This window comes from Carassius gibelio, chromosome B23 (assembly GCF_023724105.1).
Source record: "Carassius gibelio isolate Cgi1373 ecotype wild population from Czech Republic chromosome B23, carGib1.2-hapl.c, whole genome shotgun sequence".
NCBI lineage: Eukaryota > Metazoa > Chordata > Actinopteri > Cypriniformes > Cyprinidae > Carassius > Carassius gibelio.
Window position 1 is genome coordinate 23,394,890 of NC_068418.1, and position 16,982 is coordinate 23,411,871.

Here is a 16,982-nt window from a genome sequence, read left to right on the forward strand (position 1 = left end):
AGCCTTCAAAAAAGAAGAGTAACCTGTAAACTCTGCACTACTGAACTGTTTTAAGGGGCCGTTCACACATCACATCTTTTTTATGCATCATGCGTGCTCATAATCGAAGCGACCATATCGAGTTAAAAACATTTCAACTTTTCAGAATGCCGCAAGCGCAGCGCGGGTCATGTGACAAGAACTAACCAATCAGCTTCATCCTTTCCCGTAACAACGTTGAGAGCTCAGCCAAGATGAAGGAACAGCTGATCATAGTTGTATAAGTATTGCCATTTTGAAATAAATTTAGTAGCAGAGCTACTGCAAGCGATTTTTAGAGCTGCAAATCCATTTATCCTTTGCTGAAATTTCTGCGTCTTCATGGAGAGAGCATGGTTGCTTAGCGGCGCAATATGTGAACTAAGACTTTTATTTGTGCAGATTCTCCAGTAAAATGTTGTTTGCAAATGTTTAGTCGTAAAAGCTGATAACATTTCTTTTTAACAGTTAACATTTAAAGCTTTACAAACATGTTCTGTGATCAGTTTGTCGTTTACCAGTTCATAATTCAGTCGTGCAGCCTAATTATGACTGAATGAGAGAGGTAAATGGTTAAAGATATTTGAAATGCACTTTTTCTAACTATTCACTGCTCTTTTTCACACAGCAGGTTTTTTGTGTGTGTCTTATTCCTTCTGATGGATTTTACTTTAAATTGTGAGTTCCATTCAGGTTTCATGCCATTATCACTTTTTTCGAAGGATTGTTTACAATTTCACAGAACAAGCTATAAAGCTGTTTCCCAGTAAATAATAAAATGCAATGTACTGCAATTTTATTCGGTTTTATCCTTATTCTTCGTAAAAATATGTTCTGAAAGATTCCTTAAGCTTTTTTCGGGACGTTTAACTACTTTAGGAGCCCTAAGGACTACCATGGTGAAAACATTAATTGAAATCTCCTTGTGAAATTTGCTAGAGTATGGGTCAAAGTTTTGATTGCAGAAGAGTTCAACAAAGGATTACTAACACATAATAAAACAACTCCAGGTATATTTTTGATGAGGATATGACAATGCAAAATGGTTTAAATCTCTTAAAAATCTATGCTGAATGATAAAGACCCTTTATTAATAATTTACTTGGGAAAAAAACTAAAATATAAGAACATAAACTGATTAAACGTAAAAATAATCGACAGATTAATCGATTATCAAAATAATCGTTAATTGCAGCCCTAGAATAATTTTACAATGCAATTGTGATTTGGAGTTTCGAAAAGCTCCATCTCACCTATCACTGTACTTAAAAAAATAAAATAAAATAAATAAATACCACTGAGATTATCAGCTTATTGTTGCCAATAACGCTTCATCCAGAGAAAAAGTCCATCTCCCATTTTCCTCTCACATCAAAAGACACAGTCATATTTTTTGCTTTTAAAGGATTGAATTGAAGGACTGGAGTGTTGTGTGGATTATTGTGATGTTTTTATCAGCTGTTGGACTCTCATTCTGACGGCACCCATTCACATCCATTGGTGTGCACGTGATGTAATGCTACATTTCTCCAAATCAGATGAAGAAACAAACTCTTCTACACTTTGGATGACCGGAAAAATAAAACTCTCCTGTGCTTAAACCCAAGCTTTAGAAACATAGTTTATTGCACTAAAAAAAAGATAACACCATGTCATAATTTTTTTAAAGTACAAAACTCATTTCAGTATTATTTCATATTTTGAAACCAGTCACTGCAGAACTGTACAGTGGGAGCAAGTACCTGGAATCTGATTGTGAGCAACTGCAGTTAAAATACAAACACGCAACTCATAGAAAACAACTGCATAGTTTGAATACATTAGATGGGGATGCACTAATATTGTTTTACTTGTCATCATTTTATTTTCCAGTTCTACAGCACGAACCAAGACCACTCCATCGTCAAATATCCTCTGTAAGTCGTATTACAATCAGAGCAATGCATACAGTGCAGTTTACTTTGCAGTAACTACCTGTCAAAATCAACAGCAGATTTATTGCAAGTTAAAAAGTAATAATAAAACACAATACTTTAGTGCCAAAGTCACACCTAACGAAATGATTCATAAAGGTGAGCTTCTTACTGTAAATAAAAATAAAGAAAGTGATTTGAATCTGTGAATTCTTCCTGTTTTGTGATTGGCTGCTTCTCTATGCATTCATTTGCAGTAGGAAAACTGGTTTTGCAGAATACAACTATTTTGCAGTCAGCTTCGCGCAGGATCCAATGTCTACCCATAGCCTTGATCTTACGGGGAGAAACAAGCAAAGCTCTGCTTAACATAAACTGAGGCAATATGAATAAATATGAAAATAATATTTACATACGAAAGTATTTACAGAATATGGACCGGCGTTACACATCTACCAGCTAAAGTACCGCGATTACAGCTGCATGCCATTCTAAAGAACTCGTCGGGACATTTCCAAACCCTTACCATCATCATATCAGCACCAACATCCCTACAACTCAAATTGATTTCATTCTACATTGTCTCAGCAGTAATTATATTATTTATTTGGGTATCTCAAACCATCACTAACTCCTCACAGACAAGGTTCATGGCTTTCTGTGAATCTTATTGGAAAGTAGCAGTGATGGGACTGAGGTCGTTACCCACAATTATATATAACAATGGCTATTTTGCATATAACATATTGGCGACTTTGACGGCACGTGTCAGAATTTGTCTCAAAAAAGCCGAAAAGATAAAACATTTGAAATTTAAGCATTTAACAAGCTTTGAGGAGTCAGTTCAAACATCTCTTGAACAATATTCATAAGTGATAAAGGCAATAGTTCCCTGACACTACAGAAGCAGATGTTCTTCCTTAGTGCTTTTGTCTTGTTTTCCAGTGCAAATGTTCCCAAATCAACTTTAGAAGCAAAATACTTACGATAAAAAGTGTTCTTTTCTGAAAAAAAAAAAAGATCAAAGTTAAGCGAGTTCATGCTTAAAGTGAGAAAAAATATCTGACAATTGAGTAAGAAAATACCTAATCTTAAAGGTTGCCAGATATCTTTTTTTGTTTTAAACATAAAATCATTTAATTTCAGAAAACAACTCTCCTATATAATTTTGCTTGATTTATGAATGTTTGTAATGGGAAAACAAGAAAAAAATACTAAAAGGGGTAAACTTTTTTTTTTTTCCAGTGTACAAATTTAAATGATGTCATAATTCACCACCCTCGTATTATTCCAAACATTAACGCTGTTATCGTTTTCATGGGATACAAAAAGAGATATTTAGAGGACGTTTTTCTCATGCAATAAATGTAAAAGTACTTTATATGGAAAAGAGGAGCATGAACATTCACCTAAACATCTCAGTTTGTGTTTTACATGACGTGAGGGTTAGAAAATGACAAATGTTTCATTTCAGTGAACTATTCCTTTAAATTCTAATTACAAATCCTGCTCATCCTCTTTGTTACAAAAACAACATTAATAAAAATACATTTTATACATAATAAAACAGTACAAAATTCATTTTTTTCCTTTGTATCGCCACACAAAGTAAGACTATACAGTCATATCTGCTTTAAACAAAAACAATGCTTTATATCAGTAGTTGTGTTGAATACTAGAAGAGTAGAATGACTGTATCAAATGAAACCACATTCTGAACGACTCTCTATTTGAGTCCATATCAAAAGGATTTCAGAATTCAGAAGCGACTTCCAATCATGTGACCAAGTGTTCAACCAATCAGCTTCTTATTCCAGTCTATCCAGGTTATTACAAAAGAAACAAATAAGCATAATAGGACAAAAAAAGCTAATTTCTACCATTAAAAGGCATAAAATACTATGTTCAGATACAGCCTCTGGATATCTATTGGAAGACATTAACGGGAACGGGTCGCAGGGTTCACGGCGAACACCAGAGCTGATGGAGCTGACACTTTGGGGGTCCGTGGGGGGATGGGAGAGGAAAGAAGAGAGGGATTGTGGGAGGGGAGATGAATGACAGATCTGGAGCATCTGCCAAAAGGGTTTAGGAGAGAAGGGGTGGTACATTGAGGTCAAGAAAACAGCTAGGGATCAATCCGCAGAGCTTCAGGAAAAAATCCTCGCAACAATTATCAACAGAAACGACGACGGCTGAAGATGCAATTTGTTATTGAATTTCTTTGCAGAAAAGATGCATCTTGTCTTGCTGTTTGCAGCTCATCTGCGATGAAAGCGGAGAAACATGCGATTATATTATAGATGCTATAACTCTGAAACCATGTGAAAACCCAATAAGTTGCTTTAAATGAGCGGATTTAGCTGGATGCGGCGTTGTCGCCTGTGTGGATCAGTATTGTTTGGGTTATGCCACAAACATCCCGCGTTCCCGGTCCGGGAAATGATATCCTTTTTGCTTTTCTCACACTTGACTGGATCTGCATCTCTAGAGGTTCTCGCCCGGCTGGTACTGTGGTTCAGTGGAGGTGAAGTAGTCTTCCAGGAAGCTCTGGAGGTATTCGAAGGTGGGCCGCTCCTCGGGCTCCTTGCGCCAGCAGGTCAGCATCAGCTCGTGCAGGGATTCGGGGCACTCGGCGGGACAGGGCATCCTGTAGCCACGCTCCACCTGGTCCAGCACCTCCCGGTTCACCATACCTGAGCGGAGGACACACGTCAAACAGGGTGGATGTGGGTCAGGTGTCAGACTGTGGTGCAGGCACATTTTAACCAGCCAGAGGATGTGGTTGTCAGCAGGGAGGAATAACCAGAAATGCTGTCATGTGCTCTTTGCGGACAGATCTCTTTAAAATTTCATTTAACATGATAATATTATAAACTATGGTGACATAAACACACCCTATATTTAATATTTTATATAAGTATATATATAATATGATTATTATTATTTTTTACAAATTATTACTTTATGAACTTTGTCAAAAAACATTTTTTGAAACAAAAAAAACAAACTTTTTTTAAATAAATTTATTTTTTTGAAAGAACAATAATAACAATAATATACCATTCTTTAAACAAATGTAATACATGAATTAATTATTATCATTGTTAAAAATGCACACACACATAAATATATACACATATAAATATTATTATTGCTTAATTCATTAATTTATTTTATTACATTTTGGGTGACATCATGCTTAATAATTTATAGAATAATTTAAATGATAAATATAAAAATGTTTTTTTAATCATTTTTATTATTATTATTATTATTATTTTTAATGTTGAACCCTGCACTGGACTCAATGTGAAAATAAATAAAGCAGGTGAATATATATAATTTATAATACTTTTATTTATTTTTTTAAGGTGAGCGGATGACTTTCTTTGATTCATATTTGTCTGTAGAGCAGTAGTACCTGGATAAGGCACCCTGCCTTTGGTTGCCAGCTCCGTCAGTAAGACCCCAAACGACCACACGTCAGATTTAATGGTGAAGCGGCCGTAAAGTGCTGCCTCTGGCGCAGTCCACTTGATGGGAAACTTGGCTCCTGTTGTAATAATGATTTAAGAGAGGCCTGTCATCATAATTAAACTGATTCAATTAAGGTTGAAGTGCAGAAAAAGCAACGCCATGAAGTCGGCCTCAGGAAACAACTGAAGATGTGAAGAACATGGAGAAGGTGCTCCTGCTCACCCTGTCTGGCCGTGTACTCGTTGTCCTCTATGAGTCGAGCGAGGCCGAAGTCAGCCACTTTACACACCAGGTTATCACCCACCAGGATGTTGGCAGCTCTGAGGTCCCTGTGCACATAATTCATTCTTTCCACGTACGCCATTCCAGAGGCGATCTGAGGACAACACATAAATTATAACGCCGCCCTCCAGAGTATCCACCGAGTAGAAATAGATTCATATACACGATGAAGACAATGACATGTAAAAACCGCCACCACAATGTTGTTTTTAGTGATGCTTTTAGTGAGTTCCTCCTTCAGTACAGGGTTATATAGTTCTTTTTTATTTTATTTACTCAGTGAGTGTTTAAATTAATAACATTTACATTTAACAATTTGGCAGACACTTTTATCCAAAGTGACTTATAACACCTTCAAGACAATGACCTTGGCATTGGTGCTGTGCTCTACTGTTTGAGCCACATGAACTACATTTTGTTTATCTATTTTTTTTATGTATTTATTTATTTATTGCAAATTTACAGTTGCTGTCCACATGTTTCAGAGCAGCCTAGGGTCATTGCTATTGTTATGTAGTGTAATTTTCATGTTTAATTACAGTGGGTTATAAGAGTCTGTACCGTCCCAGCTCACATCCCACTGAAGATAAAAGGGGATATATATATATATATATATATATAAATAATACACACACACACACACATAATATAATATAATATAATATAATATAATATAATATAATATAATATAATATAATATAATATAATATAATATAATATAATATAATATAATATAATATAATATAATATAATATAATATAATAATACTTACCAGCAGGACGCATTCAATTAAGGCTGTTGTTTTAAACTTTCAATTCATCAAAGAATTCTGAATTAATATATATATATATATATATATTATAAATTCAGAATTCTTTGATGAATTGAAAGTTTAAAACATATAAAAACAAAATTTATATATAAAACAAATATTAAGTAGCACATCTGTTTTCAGTATTTAAAATATTCAGAATTGTTGCTTGAGCAGCAAATCAGCATATTGATTAATTCATTAATGATTTCTGAAGAATCATGTGACACTGAAGACTGGAGTCATGATGCAGAAAATTCAGCTTTGATCACAGGAATAAATGATATATTATAATATATTAAAATGGAAAACAGTTATTTTAAATAAAAATAATATTTTTGTTTTTTATAGCATTACTTTATCAAATAAATGCAGCCTTGGTGAGCATAAGATGTCTTTCAAAACATTCAAAAAATATTACCGCACCCAAACTTTTAATCAGTAATGTACATTTTCTAATATAAGGTTTCCAATTATATTACTTTTTATTTAATTATCAAAATTATCAAAATTATTCATTATTAGATCTCCTATCATAATGTACCTGAGAGGCCATATCCACAAGCTGAGGCAACCGCAGCATTTTCCCCATGTCACCCTTCAGGAAATCCAGCAGACTTCCTGTGAGAGCAGAAATCACAGCGTCTCATCTCCATTCACACTTTTACTGGAACACCTCTAGATGCTCTATTTACACATCTTCCAGCGAGTTCTCACTTCTTAGACATCTTTAGCCCAATATAGTTGACTGGATCTCTGTACTGACCTTGTCCCATGTACTCAGTGACGATGTAAATGGGCTCCTCGGAGACGACTGCGTAAAGCTGCACCAGCTTCTCGTGCCTGAGTTTCTTCATCACCTGCGCTTCCTGCAGGAAGGCCTCAGGAGACATAGTGCCAGTCTTCAGAGTCTTGATGGCCACGCGTGTCGTGCCGTTCCAAGTGCCTGGTGGGAAAAAGACACTGTGAAAACATTGCTTGCATCATCAAACAGCTGTGGTATTTTGCACTGCTGAACTTCTTATTTAACTCACAAAGCTTTGGTTTTCAAAGGAAGGAAGTTGAAAGAAGAAGTCTTACCCATCCAGACCTCTCCGAAGCAACCCTGGCCCAGTTTGACGTCCAGTCTCAGAGAGTCTCGTGGGATCTCCCAGGCGTCCCGTGCCAGGCCCTGAGTCTGAGGCTTCAGCACGGGACACACGTCAGTCAGACAGTGACACAGGCCGTCTGCGTGCTCTGTGACGGACACAGACAGAAAAGAGCATGTTTATTATTTTTTACAGCTGTTAAAAAGTTTGCATTGTTACTGCAATATTATATATATTTTTCTTTCTTTTTCTTTTTCTTTTACTTTTTTTTTAATGGGTAGTTCTGGCTCATCTTGATTATATATTAAATGCACAAAGATGCTTTTGTTGCAGAATTAAAATTAAAAATGGCAATTTAACTAAATTAAAAAGTTAATATATCAAATTATTGGTTTATTAAAAATAATAAATAAATAAAACATATTATTTTAAATAATGATACAATTATTTTAACGTTTTAAGTATACCTTAATAAATGAAGATTAATATTTCATATATTATTAAATAATTTTAAATTAATAATTAAATAAAACAGAACAAAATAGTAAAATACTTATACAATTTACTATATAATACCTTAGAAATTATTCTAACTTAAATAAATGTAATTAACCACATTAAAAAATTGAATAAATGCATAAATATTATTATTTTCAATAATAAAAAATATGTAATTAATTGTTAATTATAACAATAAAACAATAACATACCTTAAATATTTTATAATTATTGTTGTATCATTATGTGTAAATAATAATAATAATAATAATAATTCAAATTTACGTAATCTACAAAATTATTATAATTATTGACAATAAGTAATAATATATTAACACAAGTAATAAGAATACTCATAATTTAACTTAATCCACAAATAACTGAATTGTGGTCAACAATATGAATTTATTTATTATGTAATCTTTCTCTTAGCAGATTTTGAGGACCTATTGAAGCTATGTTTAGGGCAGCATGAGAAGTAAAGGATGAGTAATTATGGAATTGCTTAATGCAATTATTTTTTTTATAGATTCTTATTTTGCTTCTTATAACTCGAGTTCCCACTTCCAGAAATAGCCGTCTGTATCACTTCCCTTCGCAGACATTCAGAAAGGAGCAGGTGTCTGTGAGAAAGCGACTCACGGCGGTAGTGGTTGACCAGCTGCTGTAAAACACTGAACTGTGTGCGCGACGTGATGTAAAATCCCCCGCTGTCCAGCTTCCTGATCTTGTAATGTTTGACATTTAGACCCTTGACGTTGTCATAATCCAGAACGGAAAGACAGTAGGCACCTAAAAAACACAGAGAACACACTTAAGAGGTGAACTGGATGACATGGACAGCACTAACAAACATTTAGATTTGAAACTTATAGTTAGATTAGTATGATAGGTGCCAGATTCTAAACTTTTGTAGTATTTTATTTTTCCTTGAAGTTGACTAATCCGAGCAAAAACATCAATTTGGTGCATTTGTTTCTTTTGCAGTTTCTGGTCCCCATTGACTTCCATAGTATTTTTTTTCCGCTCATACTATTGAAGTCAATGGCTACCGTCAACTGTTTGGTTTCTTGCACATTCTTCAAATTATCTTCTGTGTTCAGACAAATGGAGGATGAGTAAATGTGACAGAATTTTCATTTCTCTGGTGAACTGTCCCTTTAGGAGGACGACAGAAAGTATGTAGTCGATTGTGTGTAACAGGCCTTTCAGGAACATCTTGATCACGTTGATGATTCTGGAGCCTGTTTCATGAAGCAAGTTTACCACATAAGTCAGGCTTGTTTCAGTCAGTCTGAATTATTTTGAACCGTAACAGCAGACGATAAGTCATGCTAAATGTGACCCTGGACTACAAAACCAGTCGAAATGGAGATGTATACAACACTAAAAGCTGAATAAATAAGCTTTCCATTGATGTATGGTTTATTATGATCTGACAATATTTGGCCGAGATACAACTCTTTGAAAATCTGGAATCTGAGGGTACAAAAAAATCTAAATACTGAGAAAATCGCCTTTGAAGTTGTCCAAATGAATTCTTAGCAATGCATATTACTAATCAAAAATTAAGTATTGATATATTTACGGTAGTAAATTTACAAAATATCATCATGGAAAATTAAATTTTACTTTATATCCTAATGATTTTTGGCATGAAAGAAAAATCGATCATTTTGACCCATACAATGTATTTTTGGCTATTGCTACAAATATACCCCAGAGACTTAAGGCTGGTTTTGTGCTCCAGGGTCATATTTGGTCTTATTTGGTAAACTTGCTTTCTGAAACAGGTCTTCATAGGGTTAATAAACACTGTGTGAAATGCTCTGTAGAGGGCGCTGTGGGCATCACACACATTGATTCACTCTGTCTGTCACTTGCTCCCTCGTCATCTTCAGTCTCTCTGGCTGATCGTATGAGCTGTGTGTTATCGCTCAGAGTTATATGCTTGACCTACTTCTCGCGCTTCATCCCTGCAAGCACTTCTCTGACCTTATGCAGCCATATGCTCTTTACATATCATCTCAGATGACCGTTGTTTGTGTACACGGCCATATATGGAGCGTGGATCTTTACAGTGTTTAGAGAGAGGAAGGCTGCAGGGAGGAGATGAGGAATGATAAACTGACAGCAGAAAAGGGGAATTCAACTGAACGTGCACTTTGTTCTGATCTGAAGTCCTGAAATGCAACTTCCTCAATGTAGACAAATGCATGAGCAATTTCCTGCACACTGGTGTTGGTTATTTGTCATCACTGTCTTTATTAATACATTTCTTTCTTGTGCAACTGTTACAGTAGCGGCTGTGGTCTCTGAATTTAAATGGCTGAGCAGCAACAGCACTAGAATTTGTGATTTGAGAGATGTTTTTTGCATTCCCCGGGATGTTGAACTCTTGAGTCTGATGTAATGAGAGCCAAACTCTACTGGAAAGAATGGAGTTTCATTCCCTACGTTTCATTCTGACACAATTTTCCATTCTTCACTACAGTTTGGCCTTTGAATCAACACTGTGACACCAGACAAAGGGTAATTATACACTGTAAACCCTGATAAGTTCACAGAACTCAAAAAATATTTTGTAACAGATTACACAAAAACATTTAAGTGATGTTTTTAAATGTTTTAAGTTTACATAAACTTAAAAAATTTAATTCCAGTTGCCTTAAATTATCTCAGAGTTATCTTAAACAATTATATTTCTGAACTTATAATTAGGGAGTCATTCACTCATAATTTTTCAACTCCTATAATGTGGGAAATACACACAAAATTAGGCTTTTGCTCTCCATCCTCAGTCTAACCACAGGCTCTACTCTTCACCACAACGGTAACACTACAAATCCAACATAACATAAACCTTTGTAAAATCTAATATAACACAACATTTAATTATTAACTTATGTCCCTCTATGTTAATCTTGTGTAAAAACACACAAAATAACACTTAATTTCTAAATTTATTTTCCTTGTTTTCTGATGCAAAGCATGCTGGGAACTAGAAAACACAATCATTTTAAGTTCACCTCACTACAAATTTTTTTTGAGTTAACAGAACTTATTTAAATTAAGTCCAATGAACTTTCGTTATTATTTGAGTGCAATTAACTAATTTCATTTGATTAATTTCACTGTTCGGTTTTACAGTGTAAAATATCAATTCTATATCAATTCACAAAACTGTTTAAACAGAATAAAAAATTAAAAATGACAATTCATCTAAATTAAAATGTTTAAATATATGTATTACTATTATCATTATAATAATTATTAATAATTAACTAATAAATACTATAAATTCTAAATAAGATATTTGCTATAGGGCTGTGAATCTTTGGGTAGGCAGCGATTCGATTCGATTCACGAATCATGATTCATAGGTTTTCAATTAAATTAAAGAAATATTTTTTCAAATTTAGAATAAATCAATTCGATTCCATTTAGAATTTAATTCGATTCGATTATAACGATTCAATTCTGCAATCTTTAAGTGCATTCAAAGGATTATTTAAATGCTTCCCTTAAATGTTTTAAATGCTTAGTCAGGGGGCAATTTACACAGCAGCCTTTATGTTTAGAGAACCAAAGGTAAAAAAAAAAAAAAAAAAACTAAAAACCTTTTGTCCATTGTTAGATGCTAGTTTAATGATGCTATGGCTTGACATGGCGTAAAAATGTATGTAAGCCAAGATTTTAAAAAAGAGCTTTAAGAGTATTACGTATAAGCTAACATCTTGTCACACCAGTGGCATAGCTATCATTACAGAAGTGACAGAAATGTAAAATACAAACATTTTATGTATGTAGCCTTTGTAATATCATAATTTATATAATTTTATTTATTTTTTTTTTACAAGGGATTCTCTTCTTTTTTTATTACTTTTAATTTGCTGTAAGAAATGAAATACACTGCTCGACAATAATCAATCAATTGTATTTGCCGATATTTTTTTTCTAATGGCACTTTTATGATTGTTTTATATAGTACATTTAATTAGCAATTATATCAATTTTCTGCACAGAATAATGTAGAAAATATACTTTATAGTTTATGTACTGTAATAAATGATGTTAATTAGCACTGTATCATTCATAAATGTCATTTATTGTGTTTTTCATTAGTTCATTCTGCTTTTATTCAGTTTAGCTGATCACTTCTCTTTCAGTGTGAAAACTTCTTCATCTCATTTTCAAATAATAAAATGCTATAGAAGCCATTTAACTTTTCCTCTCCATCAGCGAATGATTCTGAGAGAAAAGGCGCCAACGCTACTTTCATGCATCTGATTCTCAGATAAACCTTGCGCTCTTATTTCATGGTCATTGTTAATGCTGTGGTTATTTTAAGTTTCCTTCGTATTTTCGGCTCATCAGCATTGTTAAAATACATTTATCATTCAATGGAACTGTGGATATGATTTAGACACTTACATTTCTGCTCTGTCCATGCAATAAATAACGCAGCTGTCGACTGCTCAGGCAACGCTGTCGGTAAGATGCAGAGAGCCACTGACAAACTACAGAAAGGTAAAGCTACTTCACCTTTAGAGATCACACATCGGCTGCGTCAGAGACAAAAGGAACGCGAGCGCAATCCTGTTACAGTTTTGGGCGGTAATAGTGAAGCGTGTGAATGAGAGATAAGAGGCACGATTCACGAACACTCTTCAAGCTCTCCATTAATTCGTGCTTGTAGTAATTTAATGTGCATACATTTTGAAAGCATTGAATCGCTATAGAAATTACGATTCATTTGATTCTTAGTGTTTTAAATCAATTACTGTCCGAGATCAGCGATTCACGTTTCAAAAATCATGTTTCAAGATCGATGCATATGAATCGTCAGGGTTTGTAATCGATGCATCGAGAAAACGAGTGAATCGTTTCACCCCTACTATAGTAGTAGTAATAATACAATTCTTTTTTATATTTAATAATAAATAAAATAAAACATTTTATTGTGATTTTGTGGTATTAGATGGATTCATATAATTAATGTACTCTGTAGGCCATATATATTTTGGGGTTTGCTTTGCTCCTTTTGGTATTGTATGTGGATACAATCCTTATTACTGTTTATTAATTAATTAATAATAAAAAGCTTAAAATATTTTTGTGAGGAGTGGGGCGAGGCCGAGAGCCATGGGAACGGAGGGAGCTCCACTCACCGGTCTCGAGTCCCACGGAGGAGATGGAAGGATATAAAAGAGGAGCGATGACAGTGAAAGACGAGACAGGACCAGGCCTGGGCTTTATTTTTTGTTTGGTTTTTATTTGTGCGCGACAGTCGTCCGCGAGGGGCTGTCGCGCTGTTTTGTATTTATTTTATTATTAAAGCTTAATTTGAATGTCTGCTGGTTCCCGCCTCCTTCTTCCCGTGATTATGAAGTTGTACTCCGTTACAATTTTATTGTGCTTTTATGGTGTATTTATATATTTAATATACAGTGTATGAAATATATTTTTTGTGTTTTTGCTTTGCTCCATGTTTTAGGTGGATATAATTGTAATAATTATTTCTATGTTAACAATAAATTTAATTAAATATTTTACTGTGCCTCTAAATTAATTTGTATATTTAACATACTGTGCATGCCTTATATTTGTGTTTTTTTTCTTTGCTCCTTTTATATTTATGTAGATATAATTTTAATAATTATTTTTATTTTAATATTAAATTAATAATAAATAAAATAAAATCTTTGATTGTGCCTTTGGATGGATTTATATATTTGATACAATGTGTATGCCATATGTTTTTGTTTTTGCTATGCTCCTTTTTTTTGTTGGTTTTTAATTTTAACAATTGTCTTTCTGTACATTTTCGTTTTAGGAAGACTTGTAAAACTGTCCAAGGACTACAGATGAAAAATAATCTTTAGGTCAAATCTGGTGCACTTACAGAAACATTTATTAACATGCATTGTCCCTGTACACAAATTAGTAAAAAAATGTAAAAATAATAATATTAATAAATAAAACCTAACTTATAAATAGATCAAATAAATACAAAAAAGAAGTGTTCAGAGTTTGTACTGTTCACATCCAATCACCTTTGGTTGTCTCACTCTCTCTGACCAGGAAAGTTCCTCTCCGGTTTTCCAGACTCAAGAGGAGCCGCTCAGAGTCCCTGCGTGTGATTTTTCCAAAGTACCATCTGGAGAGAGATGAGAGAGAGTGTGTATTTAGAGTCAGTAATCACAGCATCAGAAACACACAGTTGAGCAGAAATACAGCGTATGCTGCCATCCCATTGTGCAAGCATGTACACCACCATTCAAGTCTAGTGTCTGTAAGAATATACTCACAGAGGATGCATTCATTTATTATTTTGAAATTATTACAATTTAAAATAACTTTTTTTTTAATGTTAAAATCAAATTTTACAATTAAATCAATAATAAAATTTAGTTTATTCCTGTGATGCAAGGCTGAATTACTCCAGTCTTCATTGTTACATGATCTTCAGAAATAAGTTCAATATGATGATAACAAACATTTCTTGTTATTATCAACGTTGAAAGCATCTGTGAAGCTTCATATTTTTGTACAAACTGTTAAATATGTTTTTTTCAGGATTTTCTGATAAACAGAAATCTTTTGTAACATTCTAAATCTCTATACGATCACCTTTGATCAAATAAAGAATTAATTTATTTTTAAAATAACTTACTAACCCCAAACTTTTAAACAGTAGTGTACATTTAACCTATTATGAAATTGAGCTTGCATAACTAATAACGTTTGCTTTAACTTGCATGTTTTGGGCCTGAATTGACTATACTTTACAATAATTGTGCTGTATGAGATATTGATCACCGATTCATGTAATATTCCTCATAAAACGTTGGTGTTTGGAATTCATGACCGACTTGGTGACATTTAGTGTCTATAAATCAGCGCAGTTTGTTGTTAGCCGCTGTGCTCTCTCTGAGTCTTACCTTTTCTCCAGAGTCAATCTGAGATGACTGGCGAGGCAAGGGTGGAAAAATTAGTCATTACAGGTTTTCAAAGGAGTGCTTGTGTATTTGTTTAATGCGGTAGTTGACTGAGCAACAGCGCACGTCTCAGGAAAATTGACCAGAATCAAGATGGAAAAGGACTTTGGGCCACAAGGGTTTTTTTCTTTCTAACTGATGAGATGATGGAGAGACTTCATCGCAGATAATGGAGGAGGGGAAAAAAGCAAAACCATTTGGGGAAATATGAAGGACTCAGACCGGAAGGAGAGAGAGAGGGGCGAGAATGAATCATTCTGTTAGTAACTTCACAAGGGTTGAGCGTCAGTGTTATTTTATGTCACTGAGATAATATTATAGTCTGAATTTAAATTGTAATAGTACTAGTTCTTACTTTTGTATATTTTCCATGTTCATCTTTTGCTAAAGTGCTTGTCATTTGTATTTTTTGTTGTTTTTATTAATTTCTAGTTGTTTTACACCGTGTTCCAAATTATTATGCAAGTGACATATCAATAGGAGTTCGGTAAAATAAATAGTCATATTTTGTTTGTGTTGTTTTTCACATCATTTCATGTAACTGGTATCAATCTCAGACTTGTTTGGTCAATAGTTTGCCAGGTCTTCTTAGGTAAATGGAAACCCTATTTAAAGAGGTTGTTCCACATTATTAAACAAGTCACAGTTCTCATTAAATATGGTGAGGAAGAAAGATCTTTCTGAAGATGAAAAGTATGCAACAACGCAATATCTTGCAAAAGGCATCAAAACAAACAATATTTGCCTAATATATACCTCACAAAGAGAAACCTGCATGAAACACATGAAGACTTGTTTTTAAGTAGTTTTATTCACTTGGGAAATCTTCAGTACAATGGATGGTCCAGATAGTTGGATGGATTTCTGATAGTTGATGAATGGCCATCCTATTCCAATGAGACTGCAACATCAGCAAAGAGATTTGCTTAATAATGTGGAACAACCACCTTACAGTAAGTAGGGTTTCTATTTACCTAAGAAGACCTGGCAAACTATTGACCAAACCAGTCTGAGATTGATAACAGTTACCTGAAATGATGTGAAAAACAACACAAACAAAATCTGACTCTTTATTGTACTGAAATCCTATTGATATGTCACTTTCTTAATGTGGCGAGTGGGGCGGGGCTGAGAGCCGTGGGAACGGAGCGAGGAGTGATTGAAAATGAGCAACACCTGCTTGACCCACCGGTCTCGAGTCCCACGGAGGAGATGCAAGGATATAAAAGAGGAGCGACGACAGTGAAGGACGAGAGAGGACCAGGCCTGTTTTGTCTGTATTTGATTATTAAAAGCTTTTATATCCTTCCATCTCCTCTGTGGGACTCCAGACCGGTGGGTCGAGCAGGTGTCGCTCATTTCCAATCACTCCACCGGCCTCGCTCCGTTCCCACGGCCCTCGGCCCCACCCCACTCGCCACACATAATAATTTGGAACACTGTGTAGTACATCAAGTTAAATAGATAGATAGACAGACAGAGAGATAGATAGACAGACAGACAGACAGAGAGATAGACAGACAGACAGACAGACAGACAGACAGAGAGATAGATAGACAGACAGACAGACAGATAGATAGATAGATAGATAGATAGATAGATAGATAGACAGACAGACAGACAGATATATAGATAGATAGATAGATAGATAGATAGATAGATAGATAGATAGATAGATAGATAGATAGATAGATAGATAGATAGATAGATAGATAGATAGATAGATAGAAATACAGACAGGGAGGTGACAGGGAGGTGACAGGCAGAGACAACAGACAGACAGACGACAGACAGAGACGACAGACAGACAGGCAGATGACAGACAGACAGATAGATGATAGACAGACAGATAGACGACAAACAGAGAGACGACGGACAGACATATGACAGA

General features: G+C 34.4%; 1 protein-coding gene across 2 annotated transcripts in view; it reads right to left on the bottom strand.

Annotated features, from left to right (window-relative positions):
* Positions 1 to 1,626: 1,626 nt before the first annotated feature.
* The window catches only part of LOC128011750 (proto-oncogene tyrosine-protein kinase Src-like), a 48,001-nt gene continuing 32,645 nt past the window's right edge, over positions 1,627 to 16,982 (bottom strand). For both annotated transcript variants that reach the window (XM_052594454.1, XM_052594453.1), the window contains 8 exons: positions 14,147 to 14,250; positions 8,733 to 8,882; positions 7,585 to 7,740; positions 7,271 to 7,450; positions 7,049 to 7,125; positions 5,634 to 5,787; positions 5,356 to 5,487; positions 1,627 to 4,627 (listed from right to left, as the gene is read on the bottom strand). In XM_052594454.1, the coding sequence (XP_052450414.1) occupies positions 4,419 to 4,627; positions 5,356 to 5,487; positions 5,634 to 5,787; positions 7,049 to 7,125; positions 7,271 to 7,450; positions 7,585 to 7,740; positions 8,733 to 8,882; positions 14,147 to 14,250 (1,162 nt within the window). In that variant the 3' untranslated portion in view covers positions 1,627 to 4,418. The remainder of the gene's footprint in view (positions 4,628 to 5,355; positions 5,488 to 5,633; positions 5,788 to 7,048; positions 7,126 to 7,270; positions 7,451 to 7,584; positions 7,741 to 8,732; positions 8,883 to 14,146; positions 14,251 to 16,982) is intronic.